The sequence below is a fragment of the Lissotriton helveticus genome, chromosome 5_1 (assembly GCF_964261635.1).
Source record: "Lissotriton helveticus chromosome 5_1, aLisHel1.1, whole genome shotgun sequence".
In the NCBI taxonomy this organism is placed as follows: domain Eukaryota; kingdom Metazoa; phylum Chordata; class Amphibia; order Caudata; family Salamandridae; genus Lissotriton; species Lissotriton helveticus.
The window spans coordinates 1640986876-1641012138 of NC_136065.1; the positions used below are offsets into that span (position 1 = coordinate 1640986876).

At 43.8% G+C, this 25263-nt stretch overlaps 1 protein-coding gene across 1 annotated transcript in view; it reads right to left on the bottom strand.

Moving 5' to 3' along the window:
* The window catches only part of LOC144752745 (solute carrier family 22 member 7-like), a 447489-nt gene that overhangs the window by 182360 nt on the left and 239866 nt on the right, over nucleotides 1–25263 (bottom strand). The window contains exon 2 of the mRNA XM_078640602.1: nucleotides 10880–10983. Within this exon, the coding sequence (XP_078496728.1) occupies nucleotides 10880–10983 (104 nt within the window). The remainder of the gene's footprint in view (nucleotides 1–10879; nucleotides 10984–25263) is intronic.

The window sequence follows — 25263 nt, forward strand, 5'->3', positions numbered from 1 at the left end:
TTGATGTGATTTTCAAGGTAGGCTTTGGAGAAGGGTTGTCGTACTTATAACAAAAGCTCTTAAGTGCAAAGTACTCTGGGCTCGATTCACAGAACTAACTTAAGACAAAATCCTAAACGTACTACTTTTGGTATTCACAGAAGGCATTTAGTAGTAGTAAAGTTAGGAATTTGTCTTAAATCTGTCTTAAGTCTATCCTAAGTTTGTCTTAAATTTGTCTGAAGTCTGTCTTAAATCTGTCTTAAGTCAAACACTAGCATCCTGAATCTAAGATGGATACATTGGGTCAACTCATCAACAGTAACAGACCTAGATTATATCTTTGAATCCACATTATAAACACAAGCATACCTGCCACATGAACGAGAATACCCTGTGTCCAGTGAAATAATTCCGCTACATCAGTACAACTTCATAGTTTATACGGATAATTCTGCCCAGCCCACAGTTGGAGCAAAAGACCAATACTGCACCGCTTGTGCAGTGGTAAGGGGGAAATTGAAGGATGACGTTTTTCAACCTCTAAAAACATTTACACAGTAACTAGGTTTTTGCACAGCTGCCTGAACTAAAAAATGTAAAATGTAAATGTAAATTGATACTTGTATAGCGCACTGCTCACCCGCAAGGGTCTCAAGGCGCTTGTACGAATACCGCTGTGGAACCCATTCTGGCTTTCCCTGTGAGGTGTCCACTCCTGGGCACCCCCAAGGTGGAGGCCAGGCATCGTTAGCGTTGTGGGGGCCGTTGTGGAGATTAAGCAAGCTATTGCCCAGAATTTCAGAGTGGGACTCTATGATTGGAATAGGCACCGAGGCGAGAATTATCAGGTCCGTGTAATTTTTGAGCCCAAGACCCGCCGAGGCAGGGAATTGAACCCTGGTACCGGACTAGACCTCTGCATCAGGGTCTGCCGCTCTAACCATTGAGCCACACTTCTAATTCTGGCATTCAAGAATACTGATCCAGAATTACCCACACTTATAGTGAATGACTCATGTTATTGTGTCCAGTCTTATAATGAGTATTTGCACTTTTGGAGCTACTTCAAAAGGTATACCATTAAGCACAAGTTGCTTTGAGAAAACGTACACGTATAGTGCATGGCTCACTACAAAGAGAGTATCTCAGTGCTTTGCTATTCAGGACAGAGTGCTTTTTTTAGGATATCGACTTCTGTAACAACTTCTTGAATGCCAGAAATTTGGAACAGGTACAAATGTGAAGAGGTAGTTTGATCCAGTGGAATGGGGCCAAATAAGAAAATTATATGACACCATATCTGGAGGTACAAATACATGGAATCTTAAAAAGGGTATTTTTGTGAGTTAAGCAGTCTAGTGGGCTAATAGGAATGAAGTCTGTAGTGCAGATGTGCAGGAAGGGTTTTATTTAGTACCTTATGGGCCAGGCAGCATAGTTTAAAGATTGCCCATTTTCAAATGGGAAATCAATGCAAGGTTTTTAAATAGGACTGACGGAAGAGTGAGGGGGGCAGGTTTCAAATTAGCTGAGGAGCTGTAGTCTGCTCATCTTGCAGTTTGGGCAACACACTGTCATTTGCTGCCACTAATAGTGCATTCCCATAGTCTAGGCAACTAATGATTAGTGCCTGAACTACAGTCTTCCTAGAGTTGGGTTGGAGCTGCAGAAAAACTTTCCTTAAAAACTGCATTGTGGCAAAGCAAGTGCTACAGGTAGTATTGACGTGATCTTGCATAGATACGGTTTGGTTGATCTTTAGACCAAGATTTTTCACCACCTAGTTAGGGGAGGGGGCTTGGCAAAATTCTGTTGGCTACTGCTTCCCCGAAAAAAGCTCCTATGATTTACCAAATAGCACAATCTAATTTTTCTTGCCATTTAGTTAGAGACAGTTGTTAGTCACCGAATCAGCAATTTCCCTCATGCAGCTTGGAAACTAAGAATTCACTTTTACTGGATCTGACCCAAAGGAATGAGGAGATGGGTATCATCAGCATAAGATACAAACTCAAATCCATTTGATCTCACTATTTGTGCAACCATCGCTACATAGATATTAAATAGAGTTGGGCTCAGGCAGAAACCCTGTGGGACTCCTTTACTGATTGACGTTGTTCTTAAATAGAAGGAGTTTAAAGAGAAACCGTATGCTCCTGCATCATGAAGTCTGTGGGTTAAAAATTAAGTGCAAGACCGTATCAAAGGCCACAGATCGATTCAGTAGTACGAACATAACTGGGGTACCTGCATTTAGTGATAGTCTGATGGTATCAGTGATTGCCACTAGTGTGATATCTGTGCTGTAAAACACTCTGAAACCCAATTATGAGGGTCTAAGATATTGTGCTCTTCTAAGTCCAGTACGAGGTTGAGCTAGGTGCCACACGGGTGCCGGGCTTTGAGGGCGGTGTGCCAATTAAGCCTCCACCCCCCTCCTACGACCCATGGTGCAATTTGCATCTGACTTAAAAGTGCCGAAATCCTCCTAAACCCGGAGTTACCGGGTTTGAGCAATTGCTCCCCCTTTTTTGCACTTTTTCACTTTATTATAATTTTCACTTTCACGCCCCTAGGTCAGGGTGAGCCTTAGGGTGCTCATACCGCCAGGGTTTAGTAAGCTACATGAGTCCTGAAGAATGCCTGGTAAATTTACGCCATTTCATAGGCAGAAACATGTCGACTGATATTAAAATTAACTGGAATTAACCAAACCATCACTTTTGGCTAAAAATTCCGATCACATAATTGTTTTATCTGTGTCTGAGGGATCCTTTATTAAAATAATTTTTGATACTCTCTAGACACTTTTAATACATTTTCATTCGCACATCTATTTCACAATACCTGCTCCGCAGTAATTCTGGCGTTGCAACACACCAAAAAGGTACTAGACCTTTTTGGTGGGGCCCGATGATGAAGCATGACACCGACCAGGTCAGTGTGTGAGGGCTTTCTTACCGACCTAAGTCGGGCCAGGTAAGGGGTGTTTTTCTCCCCAATTTTCATTTTCTTTTGCTCTATAAAGTGGGTACTGCTATACCACAAGCCCTTTTTTTTCTTGTTGAGTGACTTCTACGAACGTCACCAGCTGTTTGTTGATATAGCTTTCTAGAATTTGCCTAGCAGAGGGAACATAGAGATACTATCTTTTTAACACAAGGTCAATTAACAAAATCTGCTTCAACATATATGATCTGCAAGACCTCAAATTCATCATAGAAACATGGGAAGACTCCACTGCATCATTCCACAAAGTTGTCCCACCTGAACATATGAATATTGGTAAAATAGTAGGCCTAGCAATTACCCATAGAAAAGCACAAAAAATAACTCATCAAAAACTTCAGTGAAGGTAAATCCATTTTGGCAAGATGTCACCAGCTCTAGTTTGTTCCTTGTTCCTGATCAATAGACCACCACCCAGCAAAGCAAACTTTAAAGATGTCTTACTAGATACAGTGACCAAGACTTTTCTCTACCACCCAAACCTCTACATTCTAGGAGACTTCAACATCTATTCTGAAAAGCAAAAACACAGCAATCGCATCCAACGATAAGGTCTCCGACAAAATGTTTTGGGCCTAGCTAATTGCACTAGACACACACTGAATGTCATATCTGTCCCTCTGTGATATATCACAGTGACCAAAACACCCCAGTAATCTTGAGTCATCACAAAGTTGTTAACTTCAGGGTCAGTCAATCCATCAATAACAACACTTCAGAAACGACTAGACCCACCAACAGTAAATGCACATACCAACATTGGACAAAATAGACCTCAAAACACTCAAATCCCAGCACAAAAGAACCAAAATAAATATATGACCTTAAGACATACAGTGCCTTCTCTACTGAACAGGCCTACCAAGCACTGATAATGACCATATCCATGGTTAACAACAAGAAGAGAACCACAAGGATTAATGAAAACATAAAAGAACCAACAGCCAATGCATCATTGTAGGAATTTGCGATTCCTAAATTGCGAAAATTAAGGAATCGCAATTGAGGATTCGCAAATTCCTATGAATCAAGAATCGCAAAAGTTTTTAGCGATTTCTTAATTTTCCTTATTTGCGATTCCTTAATTGCGAATCGCAAATAAGGAATCGCTTTACATTGATTCCTATGGGCCTAGAGGCCAAAGATCCAAAGGACCCCCCCTGCACCCCTGAAATGTCACGTAAGTACATTTTACTCACACACATGTCCCAAGGGCATGTGTGTGTGTAAAATATAAGTTTCAAAAATGCACTTTTGTGCATTTTTAAAACTTTTCGCAAATTACCACCAAGCTTTACTTCACGGTAATTTTCCCCTTCCTAATTGCGAATTCGCAAATTAAAAAAAATCATGCATAGCATTTAAGAAATCGCAAAATTTGCGATTTCTTAAATGCTATCGCAATTTAAGAAGACGCAAAAAATTGTGTTTTCTTAAATTGCGAAAAATGAAAAAAAAATGATGCATCCCAAAAAAGGTTTTTGTATTCGCCAACGGCCGAATTTTGCGATTCGCACCGTTTGCGAATGCAAAAAAGCTTGATGCATGTGGCTGTAAGCATTCTACAATGCAAGTGGAGGGAATCAAGGGATGAAAAAGACAACTTCATATTTTGCCAGTATAGCAGAGCCTACAAACTAGCCATCTATATCACAACAAAAAAATGACTCTGTGCACACAATTGAAGAGGACTACACATATAATGTACTTCACCAATTCCACAATCCATCCAGAGTTCCAAAATGCAAAAACCCCACTATTGGAAAACTTTAGTGACAAAATCTCCATGGAATTGATCTGAAAGATTGAAAAGAAAGAAAATTACCTAATGATAACATATCTAACACTCCCCCATACATGACTCATAAACTGTCTAAGACAAATAAGTTCACATTTTTTTAGCGCAGCCAGACAGTTGCGATCTCTTCAGACTCAGGACCTCTAAAAATCTTTAAAGATATCCTTTATACAACCTGCACATGGGTGGTTGCCTGAAGCTTACTCAACAAGTACTTGGAGTGTGGTTCTTTCCCACCTGAGTTAAAAAAACCTTGCTCATCAGACTACTGCTCAAGAAGGAGAAACTCAACCCATTGAAACCAGCAAACCAATATCTATTGGCCATGCCTGGGTAAAATATTTGAAAGAACACTCAGAGGCAGATTTACGTTGCTTGACGCATCTCTGCAAATCGGCAGAGATGCGCCAGGAAAGATACGGCACGCAAGTTCATCCTTGCGCCACCCATGATGCGCCTTATTTACAATGCGGCACACCATGGCGCAGGAATGAACAGATGCGTGTCGCATCTTGGGCCTAAAGTTGGCGCAGTGCTGAAGTTGTGTAGCGTACGGCACGCAACTCCAGCACTTTTCCAACTTGCCCTATCTTTAACGTGGTGCGTCAAGCCTTACGCCTGCTTCAAGCAGGCGCAGGGTTTTGACGCATCAGCGTTGGGAAAGTGACTCAGTCAAATCTTGTAGATTTCACTGAGTCACTTTTCAGGGGCGTTCCTGCGACGGAACGCCACCCCCTGCACTAGAACGTCTACATGAAACCTGACGCAGGTTTCATGTGGCGCAGGGCCTTACACCGTGACGCATCTCCATTGATGCGTCACGTTGTAAATGCCTCGTAGGGATGCGCCACGTTTACGCCGCCTTGCGTGACGCAACAGCGGTGTAAACGTGGAGCAAGGGGCTTGTAAATCTGCCCCTCAGTTTTCTTCAGTTACTGAGGAAAAAGCCAATGTCTGGCCAACAATCTGTATTCAGACCGGATATAGGCACCGCCCTTGTATTCATATGGGATGCCCCAAAACTTACAGATCACAAAGTGGCCACCCGCTTGCTTCTGGACCTATACACCATGATTTGAAGCATTCAGGAGCATTAACAGTTGAGAAGAAAGGTGAAGAAATGGCTGCCAAGATAACTACACTATTCTCTAACCCTGGCCTTTTGTGACCCTGCTGGGCTGGGTGGATTACTTTTCTCTCTAGCAACAAAAGCTGCTCCAATTAAAGGAAGCAATTAACCTCTTCCGTGAGGCACGGTGCTCGTGTGCTCATGATGCGCTCAGCTCTTCATGAGACGCGCAATGCTCGCACGCTGGGCTAATTCTTGTGCTGAACGTTCCGTAAAACGGGCAGGATCATGACGAGCTCAGCTCGTCATGAGGCACGGTGCTCGTGTGCTCATGACGCGCTCAGCTCTTCATGAGACGCGCAATGCTTGCACGCTGGGCTAATTCTTGTGCTGAACGTTCCGAAAAACGGGAGGGGTCATGACGAGCTCAGCTTGTCATGAGCACAGCGCCACCGTGCTGTGTGACGAGCTAAGCTCGTCACGAGCACCGGGGTGCTGTGCACGTCCCCCGCCCCCCAGCACAGGGGGGGAATTACCCCCGCTGCGAAGGGGTTAACAGTGATTAAGTCAGCTCTGAAGGAAGAAGAGATTGGGTAAACTAATCTGCATCAATCAGCCAGCTGACATCCTGGGCAAGGAAGAGCATCTGGCCCAGGCCTCTCCACAAATGAGGGAGTTCAGACTTCTAGAGCCAAACCGGGGGGCAGGGGGACTCCTTTGAAGATATACTGTGGGAAAGGCCCTGGCAGAGATGTCAGAACTGAGACCCCAGAACACATGTGGCAAGTGACTCCTCTGTGAAGCCATTTTAAGCTATCCCAGAAGGCAGTGCAGAGACGTTGGGATAGGGGAGGGGAGGTGATGTGGCAATAGGAATAAGCCGAACTCAAGTGCTGCTGGGCACTCCATCCCCCACTTAAATTGGCATGCACAGGGTCGAGAGCTCGATTGGATGTGTTTTTCTGCTGGACACTGGGACTGGAGGCTGACGTCATGGACAATCGGAAGGAGGAAAACCCTTGACTGTCCCTTGGACTAAGGACTTTGCCTCTGTTTGACCCCAGGACCAATGGGACACTTCCCCAGGACCAGGGACTCTGGTCCCCTAACACGCCCTGAGGGCTTATTGGGGAAAGACTGGGCTTCTACGCAAAGGGGAAAAAGGCCCAGAAGAGCAAAGTCAAAGGCTGGTGCTGGAAGCCAGTGAAACAAGCTCAAAACAAGGTTTATCACCCTTTGAGGCAAGGAAGCCGGAAGACAGTGCTTCAGGTGGCTAGGATTCACCACCAGGAGCAAATCGAGGCAAAGACCGTCCAAATCGGCCCAACCAGGAGCAGCTCAGACTCCCCCAAAAGAATTCTAGAGTCCCCACTCTAAGTTGGGTGGGACTCTACATTGATAACCCCCCCACCCCTGATTGCCTTGGTTCTTCAAGTATTCCCCAGGTTGAAACTTTTGTTCTAAAATTGGGAATGCTGCAGTGTTTGGGACCTAACCTGTTTCAATTTGAGTGTTCATACTGAGATTGTGAGGCATTATTTAGGGGTCAAAGGTGGTATTTGTACCTTGGTGTAATTACAACAGAGATGTCCCTTAGGGATTATATTTTCATCCTGCAGTTATGTTGAATGTTTATAAAAATTAGATATATCAAACACACTCTGGGGTGAATTATAATAGTTGAAAGGTAATCTAATTATGAATGTGTTTCCCTTCAGGGGCTGTGGTTAAACTGCATTATTGATGTTAACAGCTATGATGAGTGCATAGCTCTCCCAGTCATGATTAGACATTTAGGGGCAGATGTATCAACATAACCATTTTAGATTTCTAAATAGCGATTTTTAAGGAATCGCTATTTAGAAATCGGTTGTATGTAAAAAATCGCTATTTTTAGCGATTTCTTAATCTTCCTTATTTGCGAAATCGCAATTTGCGAATTCGCAATTAAGGAATAATTTCCCATAGGAATGATTGTGAAATTAATCTCAATTTGCGATTGCAATTAGCTAATCGCAAATTGAGAATAATTTCAAGGGTGCAGGGGTGTCTCAGGGACACCCTGCTGCACCCCTGAAATGTACATGTGTGTGCATATGGCGCACATACATGCCCTATGGGCATGTGTGTGCGTCACAGGCCACCTTAAAAAATGCCAAATTGTGCATTTTAGACAGAATTCGCAAATTACCATCAACTACAAGTTGGTGGTAATTTGCGATTTCTTAACCAAAATTCGAAAATCAAAAATGCTACATACATAGCATTTAAGGATTCGCAAAATTGCGATTCCTTAAATGCTATGGTAAAATAAGGAATCGCAAATTTTTGCTATTCCTTAAATTGCGAATTTTTGATGCATGCCAAAACATGCAAATAGACCGTTTGCGATTCGCAAAGGCCGAAATTCGGCGAATTTCGGCCTTTGCGATTCGCAAAAGGCTTGATACATCTAGGCCTTACTCTTGCTAATACTTTATTTAAGTAATGAGACTACCAGCCAGTCTTGGTGGATGTTTGCATGCTTCATTGCCAGTATTAAGTACCCTCAGTGCAGGTTATATGTAATTATTTCATGTATTCCTACAATGAAATTATTGTTGAAATAATGAGGTTGATTGCCTCTCACTTTAGTGCCAGTATGAAGTGCTCTTATTCCAAGTTATGTTAAACCCTTCCACTCAGGGACGCATTAATGTTTAGGCATGTGAGTTGAGATACTCACCCACCCCTGTGGGGAAGGGGGAGAATGTTTACGCAATGTCATCAAGAAGCATTTACATCAGCCTGTGTATATTTGTACATTTCTGCATAGTATTGAGTAGTAAATGTTAATGTAAATGTATTTGAGCTTGTACAGCGCACTGCTACCCATCCGTAGGTCTACTGGCGCTGTATAACTCTGGGTAACCCGTCCTGGCTTTCCCTGTGGGATGGTCCCTGCTGGGAGTCCCCAAGGTGGAGCCAGGCATCCCCGGAGTTGATGGGGCCGTTGTGGAGATTAGGCAAGCTAATGCCCAGAGTTGCCGAGTGGAACCCCTGATTAGAGTAAGCACCAAAGCGAGAATTATCGAGTCCGCTGACCCAAGTCCACGACCCTGCCGCGTCGGGAATTAAACCCTGGTCCCGGGCCGACTTCTGCTCCCGGGTCTGCCGCCTCTAACCAGTGAGCCACACTACTCCACTACTAGTGTGTGTGTAATAAATGTATTTTTCCTTTTTTGATATAAAAAGCACAGGCTGGGCAAAAATGTATTGAGTGTTATTACTGCACATCTGTGAATGGTGATTACTGGCCCACACCACCTCCCTTGAGTACGCCTTTGACTGCTCTGTTTCACTACCCTGTGAGAGCCAAGCAATACAATGGGGTGTTCGGTTCCCAGTGAAGGACAAACGCAGACCCTTTACTTAGGCGGGCACACAGCTAATGACTAATTTTTTAACATGTACATTAAAGATTGCCTTGCCATCTATTAGGAGCGTATGCTGCCAATTTTGATCATTTTTACATGTATTACCTTTATTTTCTTGACTATAATATGTATTTATTTGACACACGTTTTACACTTTAACAGTGTCTGGTTTCTGTCTTGCCCACATTGGTTTTGGGTGCTGCTCCCTGGTGGGTGGTCCACTTGTCATCCCTGGAAGATAAAACCCCTTTACATTAATCTGGGCACTGGAGAAAGCACCTCCCCTCTGCCAAGTGTCACTGGTTATGATCCACCTTGTGCTGCTGGATCTGCTGTCCTGTCAGCCTTCCTCTGGCACTGGTTCTGACGGTTGTATGACGTTACAAGGCATACTTTACAACGCATACCTTTACAACACATTTTTTACAACGCAACATCCATTACAACGCATTCCATTACAACGCATGCCATTACAACGAATATTGTGAAACTACCTTTACAACGCATTCCACTACAACGCATACTACCTTTACAACGCATAACATTACATTGCATGTTTGGTAAGTATTGGATAGTGTAGGGGTAAAAATTACTCTTCTAACTCCAGGGGGTGCAACAGTACAGTAAGTGTTGGATAGTGTAGGGGTAAAAATTACTATTCTAACACCAGGGGGTGCAACAGTAGGGTAAGTGTTGGATGGTAATGGTATACGTTGAAATGGTATGCGTTGTAATGACTGCGTTGTAATGACATTCGTTGTAGTGGTATGCATTGTAGTGTCATGCGTTGTAATGGTTGCGTTGTAAAGACATGCGTTGTAATGGATGTTGCGTTGTAAAAGTTTCGTTGTAATGGTAGTGCGTTGTAAAAGTTGCGTTGTAAAGGTTGTTCCCCATTCGGACTCAGTGTCTGAGGGAGGAAGTCACCTGAACTCAGCACCAGTGGACCTCAAGGGTCTCCACTACACAGGGCCTGAGTAGCTACCCTCAGATGGGGCCACCACAAGATCTTTTAAGTTGGATATCCCTACTCACCTACACCCCTACCTAGTGGTGGTGCAGGAACTCTCAGTTATGAAATGGCCCTGAAGCTCAACACATGCTTCTCTTCTGCCATCTTGAATGGTTCTCAAGCTTCAATCACCCCAGGAACCTGGAGAATGGAATCTGAATCAAGTCAAGTCAAACATAACTTTATTCGGTTAAATTAAAATCATCAAAGTGCATGACATAGAGCATTAAAATTCAGCAATACATTATTACATACTTCTTAAGCCGTGACAAAATATTTAATAATTCATAGATATTAGACACTCCTACTCAATAAACCATCGATTCAGTGCTCCTGGAACATTGATAGCATAGTCAAAGATCAGCAGTGACTCGATGGGACAACTGACCGGTCATTGATTACCAATCCATAAACCACCATCAGCTCCCGTCCACCCTGTGGAAAGATGTTGTCTACTTTAACACTTCTAACCAAGACAAGAATGCCTTGAACAGAGACCTCAGTACAGACAGAATACAGTCATGAGCAAGTATTCCTCAACATGCAGAAACATGCATACGCATCAAGCAAAGAATGGATACATGATACTGTACCTATCAGACAGGTAACCAATCAAAATGGACCCCACTGTGACCCCGATGAAGAAGAAGGTGGCTGAGGCCTGATTGAGCCATTTCCGCTCACACACCAGGTCCCACTGAAAGAGAAAGGAGCCAGTGTCAAGATGGTTTTTTCTTCTCCAGTTGATTCTCTCTGATGCTCTTTCCTATACATTAGATGTGAATATACATCATCTCCATGTCTTCATGCACAAGAGCAGGTGTTGTGTATTGAACCATCTTGGCTCTATGAACAAACAGTCCAGAGTCTCACACACTGAAGAAGAAGAGACATGGTACCACATTTCATATGTAAGTATCACTGGGACTATTCACTGGATTCACAAGCACTCCTGTTATTGACAGTGATATCTGCCTAGTGTTATTCTACGCAAAAATAACAGTTGATGGACAGAATGCAGAACAATGTCATACATTCACCCCAGTACAGAGATCTGGGCCTAAATCCATCGTTTTTTTGCACTCCACACCACCCCAGTTCAGACATGGCTATATGCAAATCAGCCATGACCCTGTGCCTCATGGGAACAGTCCAGCCCGAACTGCCAAGCCATGTCTTTCCTTGACCTGAATCAAGCATCCTAGGACCGGTTTCTGGCTATCAGCAGTCTTCAGCCAGGATAGCCTGACTCCAGTGGTGTGGAGAGCATGGGACTCACGTCTGAGCATACCCATCCCACTAGGGGTGACTAATGCAAAAATAACAGTTGATGGACAGAATGCAGAACAATGACATACATTCACCCCAGTGCAGAGATCTGGGCCTAAATCCATCGTTTTTTTGCACTCCACACCACCCCAGTTCAGACATGGCTATATGCAAATCAGCCTTGACCCTGTGCCTCATGGGAACAGTCCAGCCTAAACTGCCAAGCCATGTCTTTCCTGGACCGGAATCAAGCATCCTAGGACCAGTTTCTGGCTATCAGCCGTCTTCAGCCAGGTTAGCTTGACTCCAGTGGTGTGGAGAGCATGAGACTCACGTCTGAGCATACCCATCCCACTAGGGGTGACTAATGCAAAAAGAACAGTTGATGGACAGAATGCAGAACAATGTCATACATTCACCCCAGTACAAAGATCTGAGCCTAAATCCATTGTTTTTTTGCACTCCACACCACCCCAGTTCAGACCTGGCTATATGCAAATCAGCCTTGACCCTGTGCCTCATGGGAACAGTCCAGCCCGAACTGCCAAGCCATGTCTTTCCTGGACCGGAATCAAGCATCCTAGGACCGGTTTCTGGCTATCAGCCGTCTTCAGCCAGGATAGCTTGACTCCAGTGGTGTGGAGAGCATGGGACTCACGTCTGAGCATACCTATCCAACATGGGGTGACAATTGCAAAAATAACAGTTGATGGACAGAATGCAGAACAATGTCATACATTCACCTCAGTACAGAGATCTGGGCCTAAATCCATTGTTTCTTTGCACTCCACACCTCTCCAGTTCAGACATGGCTATATGCAAATCAGTCTTGACCCTGTGCCTCATGGGAACAGTCCAGCCCGAACTGCCAAGCCATGTCTTTCCTGGACCGGAATCAAGCATCCAAGGACGGGTTTCTGGATATCAGCCATCTTCAGCCAGGATAGCTTGACTCCAGTGGTGTGGAGAGCATGGGACTCACGTCTGAGCATACCCTTCCCACTAGTGTTATTCTACAGCACTCTTCTGAGTCAGGCCATTGAAGACAGTGGGATTTATCAACTCCTACAGTAAAACTACTTTTATCAGCCCAGGTCTAGAGTACAGTACTTGTGCAATTCACAGTCTAGTCAGGAGAGTGCCTACAGGCCTTTGATGTTTGGGATTACACACAAAACCTATAAAGAAAGGAAATCCATATGTTTGACTGCTGATAAAACATTAGCTCCCAACCCAGCTTTTCTCACTTAAACTTAACTTCCACCCTCTCTATAACTTCTTTGTAACACTGTAGATTTTGTGACCCTACTATAACTCAGTGTATGATTTACAATCTTACTAATTGTGTCCATAATAAAAATAATATTCAGATTTCTGAGAAAGAAGAAACAGTTTAAGAAAACAATACAAATCACAAACCAATATCACACAGGATTAAACCACCCAACAACAGATCAAGGGGCACATACTAAATACCAGTATGTTTGCATTTGGGATGCATCAACCCAAATTCGCAATTTAGGTAATTGAAAAATTTGCGACTACTTAACTTGCAAATGCATTTAGGGAATTGCGATTCCCTAAATGCAATGCATGATGCAATTTTAAATAGCGATTTCGCTATTAGGGATCGCAAATTACCATGAATTTAAACGTGATGGTAATTTACGAAAACTTTAAAAAATGCACTAAGTGCATTTTTTAAAGTTCCATGCTACACACACACATATACGTGGGGCATGTGCGTGAGCAACATGTGGTAACATGGACATTTCAGGTGTGCACCCCGTGCAGCCTTGAAATTGCACCTATTGGGTGCAATTCGCAAATTGCGCATGCATTACCCATTCATTCATATGGGCCTCTAGGCCAATAGGAATGAATGGGAAGCCATTCCTTAATTGCAACTCACAATTTGCAAGTCGCAATTAAGGAAAGTGTAGGAATCACAATTATTTTTGCAGTTCCTACATGCATAGGGATTTGTGATTCCCGAATAGCGATTTCTCAAAAATCGCTATTTAGGAATCGCAAATCCTGACTTTGATGCATGTGGCCCCAACTGCTAACGGCCTCTCAGACACTTTTACAACATACTCTAATACCTTCAAACACAAGCAAAATCTTATGTAATCAACATTTCAATTCTATATTACAGCCAGCTACGTCTTCGCAACACCAAATAAACTCTTCAACTTTCATCAATGGACTTTCTCAATCTTTTCGGAACTTTTCATTTACACCTTCCGTAACTCATGCCGGAAGCTTTTCATGTGCTAATAGGTTTGGTGCTGTAACAAATCTTCATGCAATTTTAGAGGATTTTAGCGGTTTAAGTGCTAGAGACTCCAGTTTCTGGGGATTCAGCAAGAGAGACGTGGGCAAAAATTAAAGATCAAACAGGAAATTTACTTTTTTCTGAATAATAAGCTCAATTTTTTTCTGGACCCTCATTTGCTGACTTTAGACCTCTGTGCAGTGTCCCCCTGTTAACAAGATGTAAAGTGCCTGTGCTCCCCCTTGAAACTTTAAGTGAAGTGGTTCGGCCGCCTATTAGCCTAAATTATTTGTATACTTGGTCCCTCTACTAAGATGAGACTATCATTTGATGAAATATGTCCAAGTGTAAGTCCAAACAAAAGAAACTCATGTAGTTATAAATCAATATATGATTTTATAACAAATTAGGTGAAAGTTGTGTACTCATTAATGAGACCAAAACATTTATATGCACACACAGATATATAATATACAATTACACTTATCAACAAATTGGTGACGTGAAGTGAAAACAAAGAAATGTATTTACAAATCACAGCACAATATATACATCACAAATAATATATATTCAAGACATACATTTAACCCCTTGGGCGCGGCCGGAATTTTGCCGCAATGCGGCAAAATTCCACGTGTGCTCATATCGAACGGCCCCCAGCCATCCAACGTACACGAGCACCGCGGCGTCGGACGACCCCGGGCCGTCCGACGCATGCAAGGGGCTAAACACAGTGTGAGGTAAGTGAAAATATGTTTCAAGCCAACTAGCAATGGTATAGTTATTCCTGATTGTTCTGGGTGAACATCAACACTTGGAAATTATGCGTCGACGTTTCGACCTTCGACATTAATTTGATTGTGTGATCGTCTGAGCGGGGTCTTCTTCAGGACTATATATGGCCTGTATGAGAAAAAAGAGCGTGCTTTAGAGTCTATGTTGGATTTGGACAATTGTGGTTGTATGTGAAGAGACTGTCTGTCTCTGCTCACCTAATAAGGTTCCACCTTGATACCAGATTTATTGGTATTGACAGCAGGTCAGCTTGTACAAAATAAGTATTTGACCAGTCAAAAATAAATTAGAATGACTATCAACACCTGTGTTCAAAAACAGCACTCATAGGAATACCTATATAATGTGCCCTTGCAGGGACTGTATCTGAAATAAAAGCAGCTCTCTGTTGTAAGTAGATTAGATAGGCAACAGGACACGTCTTCAGGATATTAAGATAGATTTATTAAGTTACATAGGATAAGACAGCAGAGCAGTAAACCTCACAGCTGACCAGACCATCAACTGTCAAGGCTGGAATCCTCACAACACATCACAGATAGAACACTCTTAGGTAGTATGAGAGGTTGAGAAGATAAAACACTAAGAAAGGACTACAGACACCAAGTAGTCATATTGAAGTAAGTATAAATATACAACACTCTCCTTATCAACTAGTGGTTTAAAGGTCAGTGGCACAACGTGCCTTCAACTCTATATAAAAGAATAAAGGTTTGAAATTAATCACAATATTTACCTGCTACCAGTCAAAAATAAATAACATGCCAAAAGTCCAAAAGTTAGAAAAACTAATCTCCGGCATCTGGCGCTTGGGGTCTTCTAATTAATATTCCAACTTCTCTTGGGGCAGCGGTCTGTCGGGGCCGGCTGCCTTCAGACTAAACTTTCTCCTTTGGCTCAGGGCTAACTAATGCAATATGGGACACTTAACAAGACTGATAGCAAAGAGAGCTTCTGCATCTTTCCTTGGGTATTGAATGTCCTCAAGTGGTTCACTCGGAGCTGCCTTCCTGAGTGCCTCCGATTGCTTCTAAATATAGAGGGGCAGATTTACAAGCCCCGTACTGCCGCGCTATGCTGCAGGGTATTTACACCGTGACGCATCTAGGGAGATGCGTCACGTTGTAAAGCCTTGCTCCACATGTGGGCGTTCCGGCATGGGGGGGGGGTGGGCGTTCTGGCGCAGGAACGCCTCGGAAAAGTGGCTGAGTGAAATCTACAAGATTTCACTCAGTCACTTTTAAGGCCATGCTGCGACAAAACCCTGCGCCTGCTTGAAGCAGGCGTAAGGATTGGCGTAGCATGTTAGGCCTAGAGGCACCCCGAACCTTGCTGGAGCTGTTACTCACTTGCAATGCGACTCCAGCAATGCGCCCCCTTTTCCGCCGGGGAATGCGACACGCATTTGCCCATCCGTGCGCCACGGTGCGCCGCATTGCAAATCAGTGGTGGCACACCGGTGGTTTGGCGTGCCGCAACTGTACTGACGCATCCCTTCTGATTAGCATAAATGCGCCAGAAGTTGTGAATCTGCCCCAGAATCCTTTCCGTTGCAATTATGTGTGAAAAGCGTCCTCGTAGGAGGAAGCTATGTGATTGACCCTGCTGCCCTCTAGTGGGGATCAACTAAAAGTGCATTCTCTAAAGGAACCCAGGAATGCAGCAAAACTCTCGATTTGAGTTGATAAATAAAGGCCAAATGAGTGAAGGCCCATAAGTTCCTTTAGTGATTTGTGCAAATCATATAGAGAGGATGTTTTTTAACTCTATCACTATTACAGCCAGGCCTCAAAGTAGACCTTGTGACCATGTTTAGTCGATCATGTTGACAAAGTGTAAAAACATTTCTACATCATGTTTAAGGGCCAGATGTATCAAAGGGTTTTGCCCATTCTGTGTCTATGGGGAAATGTGTTGATACATATGACCCTATAAGTGATAGGAGTGTATCCTTAGTTTACAAGTTCACATAAACAATCGTATTGACAAAGTGTAAAAGAAGAGTGTGTATGTACCTACACTGGGTAAAGCATTTGCACATAATCAACAGTAATAAAGTAAAAACACTACAAAAGGACACCGCACCAGTTTAGAAAAATATCCAATACTTTATATATTTAAAACAAGAGAAAAGCGATAAAAATCCAACTTACAGTACTTAAAAATATGCGTCGGTCGTGGTTTTGGCAAACTCGTCAACAGTACCTTTTCGTTGCGGCCAATCACATTGGTGCAGGCCAGTCATGGCAACCATCACGGTTGCTTTGTGAAGCGTAGTGGTGCTGTGCCTTCAAGTCACGGTGCAGGCAGCGGCTCGGGGCGGGTCCTCCAGCCGCACTGTTGAGACCAGGGCTGCAGTGCGGAGTAAAGGTGATGCCAACAGATTATACTGCAGGTGAGAGAGCTGATTGCGGGGAGCTGGCGTCAGTCGGTCCGGTCTGTGGTGTGGGATGGGCAGTGCATAGTGAGACTTATGAGTAGTGCCCCCAAGTCACAGTGCGGTCACCGGTGTCAAAGTCAGTGGGCAGCAATGGCGTCAGTGAGACCAGGGCATCGAAATAAAGCGAGGCAGTGTGATGGAGCAAGATTTCGCATATTACGCGACTTGCTTGAAATCAAGAACCTCGAATAACTTATAACCCTATAACTCAACCTGTACGTCTTACTAATTTCCCTTTATTCTGATATTTGTGTGTCCTAGTGACGCTTGCCTATGTGTTTACTAATTCAATAACCCTCGTTCCTAAAAATGGCCGCTACTTGGCGGGTTTTCTTTCTGCGCATGCGTTAGTCATACACACGTGACGTGACGTACTTGCAGTTTTGGTGGGAATCCTTGCGCCTGCGCAGTTGCTTCTAAAATGGCTGTCTGTATACTCACATGGTGAAGCTTGCGCAAACGTTTTATGTTATTGTCTGGTGCACTAATTCGTAATGGCATAGTATATTTTTCAAGTAAGGGGTATAGAGTAGCTATTCATGGTATACAGTGAATTCATTTATTTCTATGTTTTAATTTGTTTTCGCTTACTTTTCATGTACCGCGATATTGGGGGTCTGAGGGAGACGCGAACCATCTTGAAAGTCCCTACTGCGCATGTCACCATGGCAGAGAGAAGGCAACCTTGAGCAGTGGAACTCAGCCAGCTGGCAGGCACAGTCAAGATGCTCCTGAGAACATGACCTGCTACCCAGCAGGATGGAGTTGAACTGTACCGAAATTGTAACATTTGTTATTTTTCCATTGTATTCCGAAAAATGTCTCATGAGAACCCCAAAATCACTAGGCGGTCCCAGAGCATGCAAATTTAGGCTTGTAGAGTTTGAATATGATTGGTGTGTTGACCTATCCTACTTGGGGACCAATCGAAATTGGGGATTCTGACACTTGCAACATTTGGGGGGTGGTACACTGACCCGAAAACAGTATAAGGTTTAGCTAGAGAATTTGTCCGACTTGTCTGAATAGCTGACCTGTCACTGACCCAACGCACTCAATAGGTGACTGAATACAGAGCGCTGCGGAGCACTCTGTCCGAAATAGACCATATACTCAAGAGGTTCTACTGAACCTTAAGTGCTGGCGGAGCACTTTGCTGGGGAGTTCGCTAACCCAATCGGGGTTCTGACTGATAGCTGCAGAGAGGGTGGAGCGCAGGCGTTGCTTCCGAACTGCGGGTGCTGGTCGTTCCTTGGTGGTCCTGTCCTGATCCTAATCTGGTTTTCCTGTCCTGTACTGGGGTGTCCATTCTGCATCTGCTGTCCCATTGATGACTGTCCTTCCTTGGGGTATTTCCTGTCCTTGACTGATCCGTGGCCAGGGTTGGTCTTCACACCATTCCAGGTAAATACATAGTGCTGAAAACTCTATACTGCACCTTCTATTTTCCTGTCTTTGCTTCAATAAAGACATACCTTTGCATACGTTAATTTTCCATGCTTTTCGCAACCTACTATATGAAAAGTCGTACATATATTTTTCCATAGTATGTTCCTATGTTTCCCTCCTTTAGAGCACATTCTCTCCATACTGTTTATGAATTATAGATGTGATTTATAATTTTCTCTTATAAGCTGATTGAAGTAATGTCGCCAGAACCATAGTGTGTTCCCTCTTCTTCCCCTTCCTATAGATATATAGGATCTCCAAACTTTCATTCAACGTTATAGTATTTTTCCAGTAGTGAAATTCTAGAGTTGTGCCTAAGATTTTCCCAGTTATAATCATTTCATTCTGAAACTCCATTCCTGATTTTACTGCTTAGCATGTTCCCTGTTCTTATCTTCCTATAGACTCATAAATGGTTGCCTTAATTTTCTTTCTTTATGGTTATGTGCTGTTCGTTATTTTGATTATTGACTGCCTTTTGGTGGTAAATTGTATGCTTTCCGAATCGGAACTCTAAGATAAACCTTTAAAACTTCCCAGTAGTCTGTGGTCATTTTAAATACAGAAGAGTATAAAGTTGGTATTTTTGTTGCCTGCCTTTCTTTCACAGCTAGCTCTCTGATCCATTGTGGTCATAGGTACCCGTAACGGTGGTTTGGTAAGTCGGGTACACCAGGAACAAATAGAAAAGGAATCAGGGTTACTGGTAGTAGAGTGTAAGGTCACCCGATTAATGCATATGATAAATTGGAAGTTTATGGGCCCGATACGTGTATGGTAAAATTATTGGCCGGGTGACCTGCGCGCTCTATCAAGTGCGTAGTGAGGTGCCTACAGATCACGGTTCAAGCAGCGTCTTGATGGTGGTGGCGGCGGTCATCATCGTTGGTGAGACCAGGGTTGCAGTGCGAGATGCAGCAGTGCCCTCTGTGGTGCCTTCAGGACAAGGAGTCAGCAAAGAAGGCGGTGACGGAGTTGGTTGCTTTCCCCCCTGTGTGGCAACTGAAACCATAGTTCCAGAGGCGGTACTCAGAGGTAGGTGAAGTCTATGTGGTCCCTTAGACTTCAGAACAGGAAGCACACTCTATTTGAAACCCTTAGAGATACTCAGCACAAGCAAAGAAAGTTCAGTCCAGTACTTTCACTGCCCAAGGCAGAAGCAGCAGCTGCAAGCCAACCCAACAAAGCAACAACACAGCAGTGGGGCAGTACTCCTGATAGCAGTTCTTTCAGCTGTTCTTCTTGGCAGATTCCTTGATCCAAGTGAATTCTCCGAAGTCTTTTATCTCCCTGAGACTTCCAACAGAAGGCAAGCTCTATTTCAAACCCTTAGAGAGAACTCTAACAGCAGGATGATGAAAGTCCAATCCAGTCCTTTCCCTGCCCAAGACAGAAGCAGCAAGCAGCAGGCCAACACAGCAGAGCACGCAGTAAAGGGTCAGTACCTCCTGCCAGCTTCTTCCTGGCAGGTCCTTAGTTCAGCAGTAATCTAAAGTTCTAGGGTCTGGGCCCCTATATTTATTCTCAGTTTCTCATTGTTCTCTGGTGGCAGAGAGTGTCTGTGCTCAGCCCAAACCAGTTATTTTGTCCTTTCTGGTCCAGCATCCCGGCAGGAGGTGGAGACAGCATTGTCCATGGCAGACAGGGTCTATTCAGGTGCAAGGGAAATCTCCTCCCAGCACTCTAAATGAAGACCAGGCCTATTCAGGTGATAGTAAAAACTTCTCCCACTACTCTGATTGCAGTCAAGGTCTATTCAACCCATCCCTGACTCATTCAGTAAAGGCAGAACACTCATCAACCCCCGTGGCTGTCTGAGAGAATGCACAACCCAAGCCCTTGTCACTCCAAAGCCAGACAGTCAATCCACAAACCAGCAGAGGCCTACAGGATGGCTAAGTAGGAAAATACCCACATTCTAAAAGTGGTATTTTCAAACACACAATATAAAAATCATCTTTTCTAAAAGATGCATTTTTATATTGAGTTCAGGCATAATAAACTCCACATTTCAATCTTGTCCCAATGGGAAGTTGTATTTATTAGATGTTATAAATAAAGTCCCATTATATCCTACGGGGCTGCTTGCCTTTCAACAGTGAAAAACGAAATACACTATATTTCACTTTCAGGACATGTCACACACCTCAGTATTTGTCCTACCTTTCACATACACTGCACCCTGCCCATGGGGTGGCTTACATGTAAGAAAAGAAAAAGGTTAGGGCCTGGCAAGTTGGTGCACTGCAATGTAAAAATCTATCCTGCACTCCCAGTGTTAATACCAACTTTGTCGTTTCTAATAAAAGTTAAGTGGTCTGTGTTGGGAGCTACCTAGTGATAAGTTGAGCCCACAACTAAGACAAAATGCTCTGTAGAGGCCTAGCGCACGCTAGGTCTGAGACCAGGAGCTCACCAAATCGTCCCTAAGGTTTCAATGTAGTTAATACTCTAGTAACATTTATACATAGATTGTAAACAAAATTCTTAAACCATCTTAATTAAAGCTAATTTTTAGCTTATTTAATAAACATTCCTGCAGTTATATTCATAACATTTCAAAAGAGGAACAAATAAACGTGCCAAACATAATCATATCAATTTTGTGGTCAGATAGTTCTCATACATAAAAAATGTGACAACAAAAATTACAGCATTTCCCAATGCATTTCGGGTCAAATCGACCCTTCTTCAGGGGAATAAAGTTTGTAGAAATGAGTCTATTCAATGTGAGATGATTTCGCGCACAACAGTCCGATGAGAGGCACTACAAAGTTAATGAAAACAATAGGTTTCCTTTATCAGACGAGAGATTATACAATTAAATCAAAACATAAGAATTAACAATCATTCCCAAAAGAGAAGATATGTGCAATCCATAATCAATACCAAGTGGAATTTAATGTGAATTAAACACCAATCCCAAAACTTGTGCTCGTTGCCAATCAGTGTATCAACCAAAAGCATTAACGGTGATGTGCATTATAAGAGTAAACCAATCCCTTATAATTAAAAGAAATGGCGTGTAACATGCTTATCAAGTGTGAATGTGAGGCTACAGGGCATCTACCTGTTCGTCGCCGCAAAATTCCAATAAACCAGTTAGGTTGAATAATATTAGCATTCAAACCTAAAAATAATATAATAAAGAGCACTAAATACACATGGGGTTATCCTGTATTAGAAGTGTTAAGGGTAGGATAACTGGTCTTACCAACAGCGATATTGCCGGGTACTAAATGAGGTGATAAAGTAATATCAGGTTGGGCAACTTCTGTTTAGACAATACACCGCTGCAAGAAATGTAACGGTCATGGTTATAGTTATACCGATTGTAAAAAATAGTGAACAACTAGCGCGAACGCGTGGGTGTTCTTACCGCTTTTCGAATGACGACAGTGCAAAGGAGCAGTCCCCAGTTTTAACAACAAACGCTTCCGTAACAACCTATTATGGGGGACAGAAGAAGTAAGGTGAACTCTACCAACTAAACTATGTTGTAAGCGCGCTTACGAAAATTTTGCGGCGACGAACAGGTAGATGCCCTGTAGCCTCACATTCACACTTGATAAGCATGTTACACGCCATTTCTTTTAATTATAAGGGATTGGTTTACTCTTATAATGCACATCACCGTTAATGCTTTTGGTTGATACACTGATTGGCAACGAGCACAAGTTTTGGGATTGGTGTTTAATTCACATTAAATTCCACTTGGTATTGATTATGGATTGCACATATCTTCTCTTTTGGGAATGATTGTTAATTCTTATGTTTTGATTTAATTGTATAATCTCTCGTCTGATAAAGGAAACCTATTGTTTTCATTAACTTTGTAGTGCCTCTCATCGGACTGTTGTGCGCGAAATCATCTCACATTGAATAGACTCATTTCTACAAACTTTATTCCCCTGAAGAAGGGTCGATTTGACCCGAAATGCATTGGGAAATGCTGTAATTTTTGTTGTCACATTTTTTATGTATGAGAACTATCTGACCACAAAATTGATATGATTATGTTTGGCACGTTTATTTGTTCCTCTTTTGAAATGTTATGAATATAACTGCAGGAATGTTTATTAAATAAGCTAAAAATTAGCTTTAATTAAGATGGTTTAAGAATTTTGTTTACAATCTATGTATAAATGTTACTAGAGTATTAACTACATTGAAACCTTAGGGACGATTTGGTGAGCTCCTGGTCTCAGACCTAGCGTGCGCTAGGCCTCTACAGAGCAAGTTGGTGCACTTGCCAGGTCGATATCTCAGTAGCAAACTGCACACCGACACTGCAGTGGCAGGTCTGAGTTACATTTACAGACTGCTCATGTGGGTGGCAAAATCAGTGCTCCAGGCCCACAAGCAGCATTTGGTTTTCAGTGCACTGCATTAGGGACGTAACAGTAAATCATACGTGCTAATCATGGACTCACCAATCCATAAACACAATTTACAGGGAGAGCATATGCACTTTAGCACTGAATAGCAGTGGTAATGTGCCCAGTGTCCTAAATCCACCACAAACAGGGCCAAAAACAGGAGGCCAAAGAGAAAAAAAGTCTGGGATTAAACCCGTTGAAGAAGCCAAGTCTAACACATACCATATGCAAAGGTTTCTGTGGCCAACCTGCTGCAGGTAGCCATTCTCCATTTAAGACTGAAATGCAGGAAAGTAACACATTCTTGTATCAATAGTCAAACCAAGTAAGTCCTTGACCGAGGTCACAGGCCTGCACTCTCCCCGACATCCCCTGCGATCCGCTGCTGCCTCTGGGCCCCTGACTCGTGAGTTCAAGTCTGCTGCCGCCTAAGTTCTGCTCTCTGGCTTTGTATTATTTGCCGTTGTACTCCTTTTATTCCTGTGTCAATATTGCTAAAGTATTGTGCCCATTCATTTCTGTTTGTTGTTCCTGCTTCACCTGCTCTGTATCTTGACACTGTCTTATTTTCTGCCTTAAACTCGCCGTCCACATCCCACACTTCCCGTCACTGCTACACGGCCCCTCCCCTCTCCCCGTGCCTGTTTTCCCGCCTCCCAGCTGAGTGTCCCTCCCCTTCCCTACATAATGCAGACCGCTGTGGGGAGTGCTCGTAAGACCTTGACCTCGGTCACAGGCCTGCACTCTCCCCGAGAGCTCTTGCGGTCCCCTGCTGTCTCTGGGCCCCTGACGCGTGGGTTTGGGTCTGCTGCCGCCTACATCCTGCTCTCTGGTTTTGTATTATTTGCGCTTGTATTCCTTTTATTCCTGTGTCAATAGTGTTAAAGTATTGTGCCCATTCATTTCTGTTTGTTGTTCCTGCTTCACCTGCTCTGTATCTTGACTCCGTCTTATTTTCTGCCTCTCACTCGCCGTCCCCATCCCACGCTTCCGGCCACTGCTACACGGCCCCTACTTTTATACCTACATAGAAACTCATGCACTGACTCACAGACCCTACTCAGAGACTTATGTACCCCGTTCACAGACTCACTCAGAGAGTCATGCGCCCACTCACATACCTACACAGAGACTCATGCACCCACTTTCATACCCACACAGAGACTCATGTGCCTACTCACATACCCATCTTTTGACTGGGTGTGAGTGTTTGATTTGTTCAGATGCTCCATCCATTACCACCCCCTTTTGTACCGCTTTTGGCTGCCATAAGTGTGGCAGGGTATGCTCAGACGTGAGTCCCTTGCTCACTTTACCACTGGATTCAAGAAAGCCGGGCTGAAGACGGCTGTAATGCCAGAAACCGGTCCTCGGAAGCTTGTTTCCGGTCCAGGGAAGGCATGGCTTGGCAGTTTGGGCTGGACTGTTCCCATGAGGCACAGGGTCAGATGATTTGCATATAGCCATGTCTGAACTGGCGTGCCAGAGAGGGCTAAAGAACGGTGATGGATTAAACCCAGTTCTTTTGACTGGGTCTGAGTGTTTGATTGGTTCAGATGCTCTGTCCATTACCGCCCCATTTTGTACCGCTTTTGGCCGCCATAAGTGTGGCAGGATATGCTCAGACGTGAGTCCCTTGCTCACTTTGCCACTGGATTCAAGCAAGCCGGGCTGAAGACGGCTGTAATGCCAGAAACCGGTCCTCGGAAGCTTGTTTCCGGTCCAGGGAAGGCATGGCTTGGCAGTTCGGGCTGGACTGTTCCCATGAGGCACAGGGTCAGACTGATTTGCATATAACCATGTCTGAACTGGGGTGGCAGAGTGGGCTAAAGAACGGTGATGGATTAAACCCAGATCTTTTGACTGGGTGTGAGTGTTTGATTGGTTCAGATGCTCCGTCCATTACCACCCCCTTTTGTACCGCTTTTGGCCGCCATAAGTGTGGCAGGGTATGCTTAGACATGAGTCCCTTGCTCACTTTGCCACTGGATTCAAGCAAGCCGGGCTGAAGACGGCTGTAATGCCAGAAACCGGTCCTCGGAAGCTGGTTTCCGGTCCAGGGAAGGCATGGCTTGGCAGTTCGCGCTGGACTGTTCCCATGAGGAACAGGGTCAGACTGATTTGCATATAACCATGTCTGAACTGGGGTGGCAGAGTGGGCTAAAGAACGGTAATGGATTAAACCCAGATCTTTTGACTGGGGTTGAGTGTTTGATTGGTTCAGATGCTCCGTCCATTACCACCCCCTATTGTACCGCTTTTGGCCGCCATAAGTGTGGCAGGGTATGCTCAGACGTGAGTACCTTGCTCACTTTGCCACTGGATTCAGCAAGCCGGGCTGAAGACGGCTGTAATGCCAGAAACCGG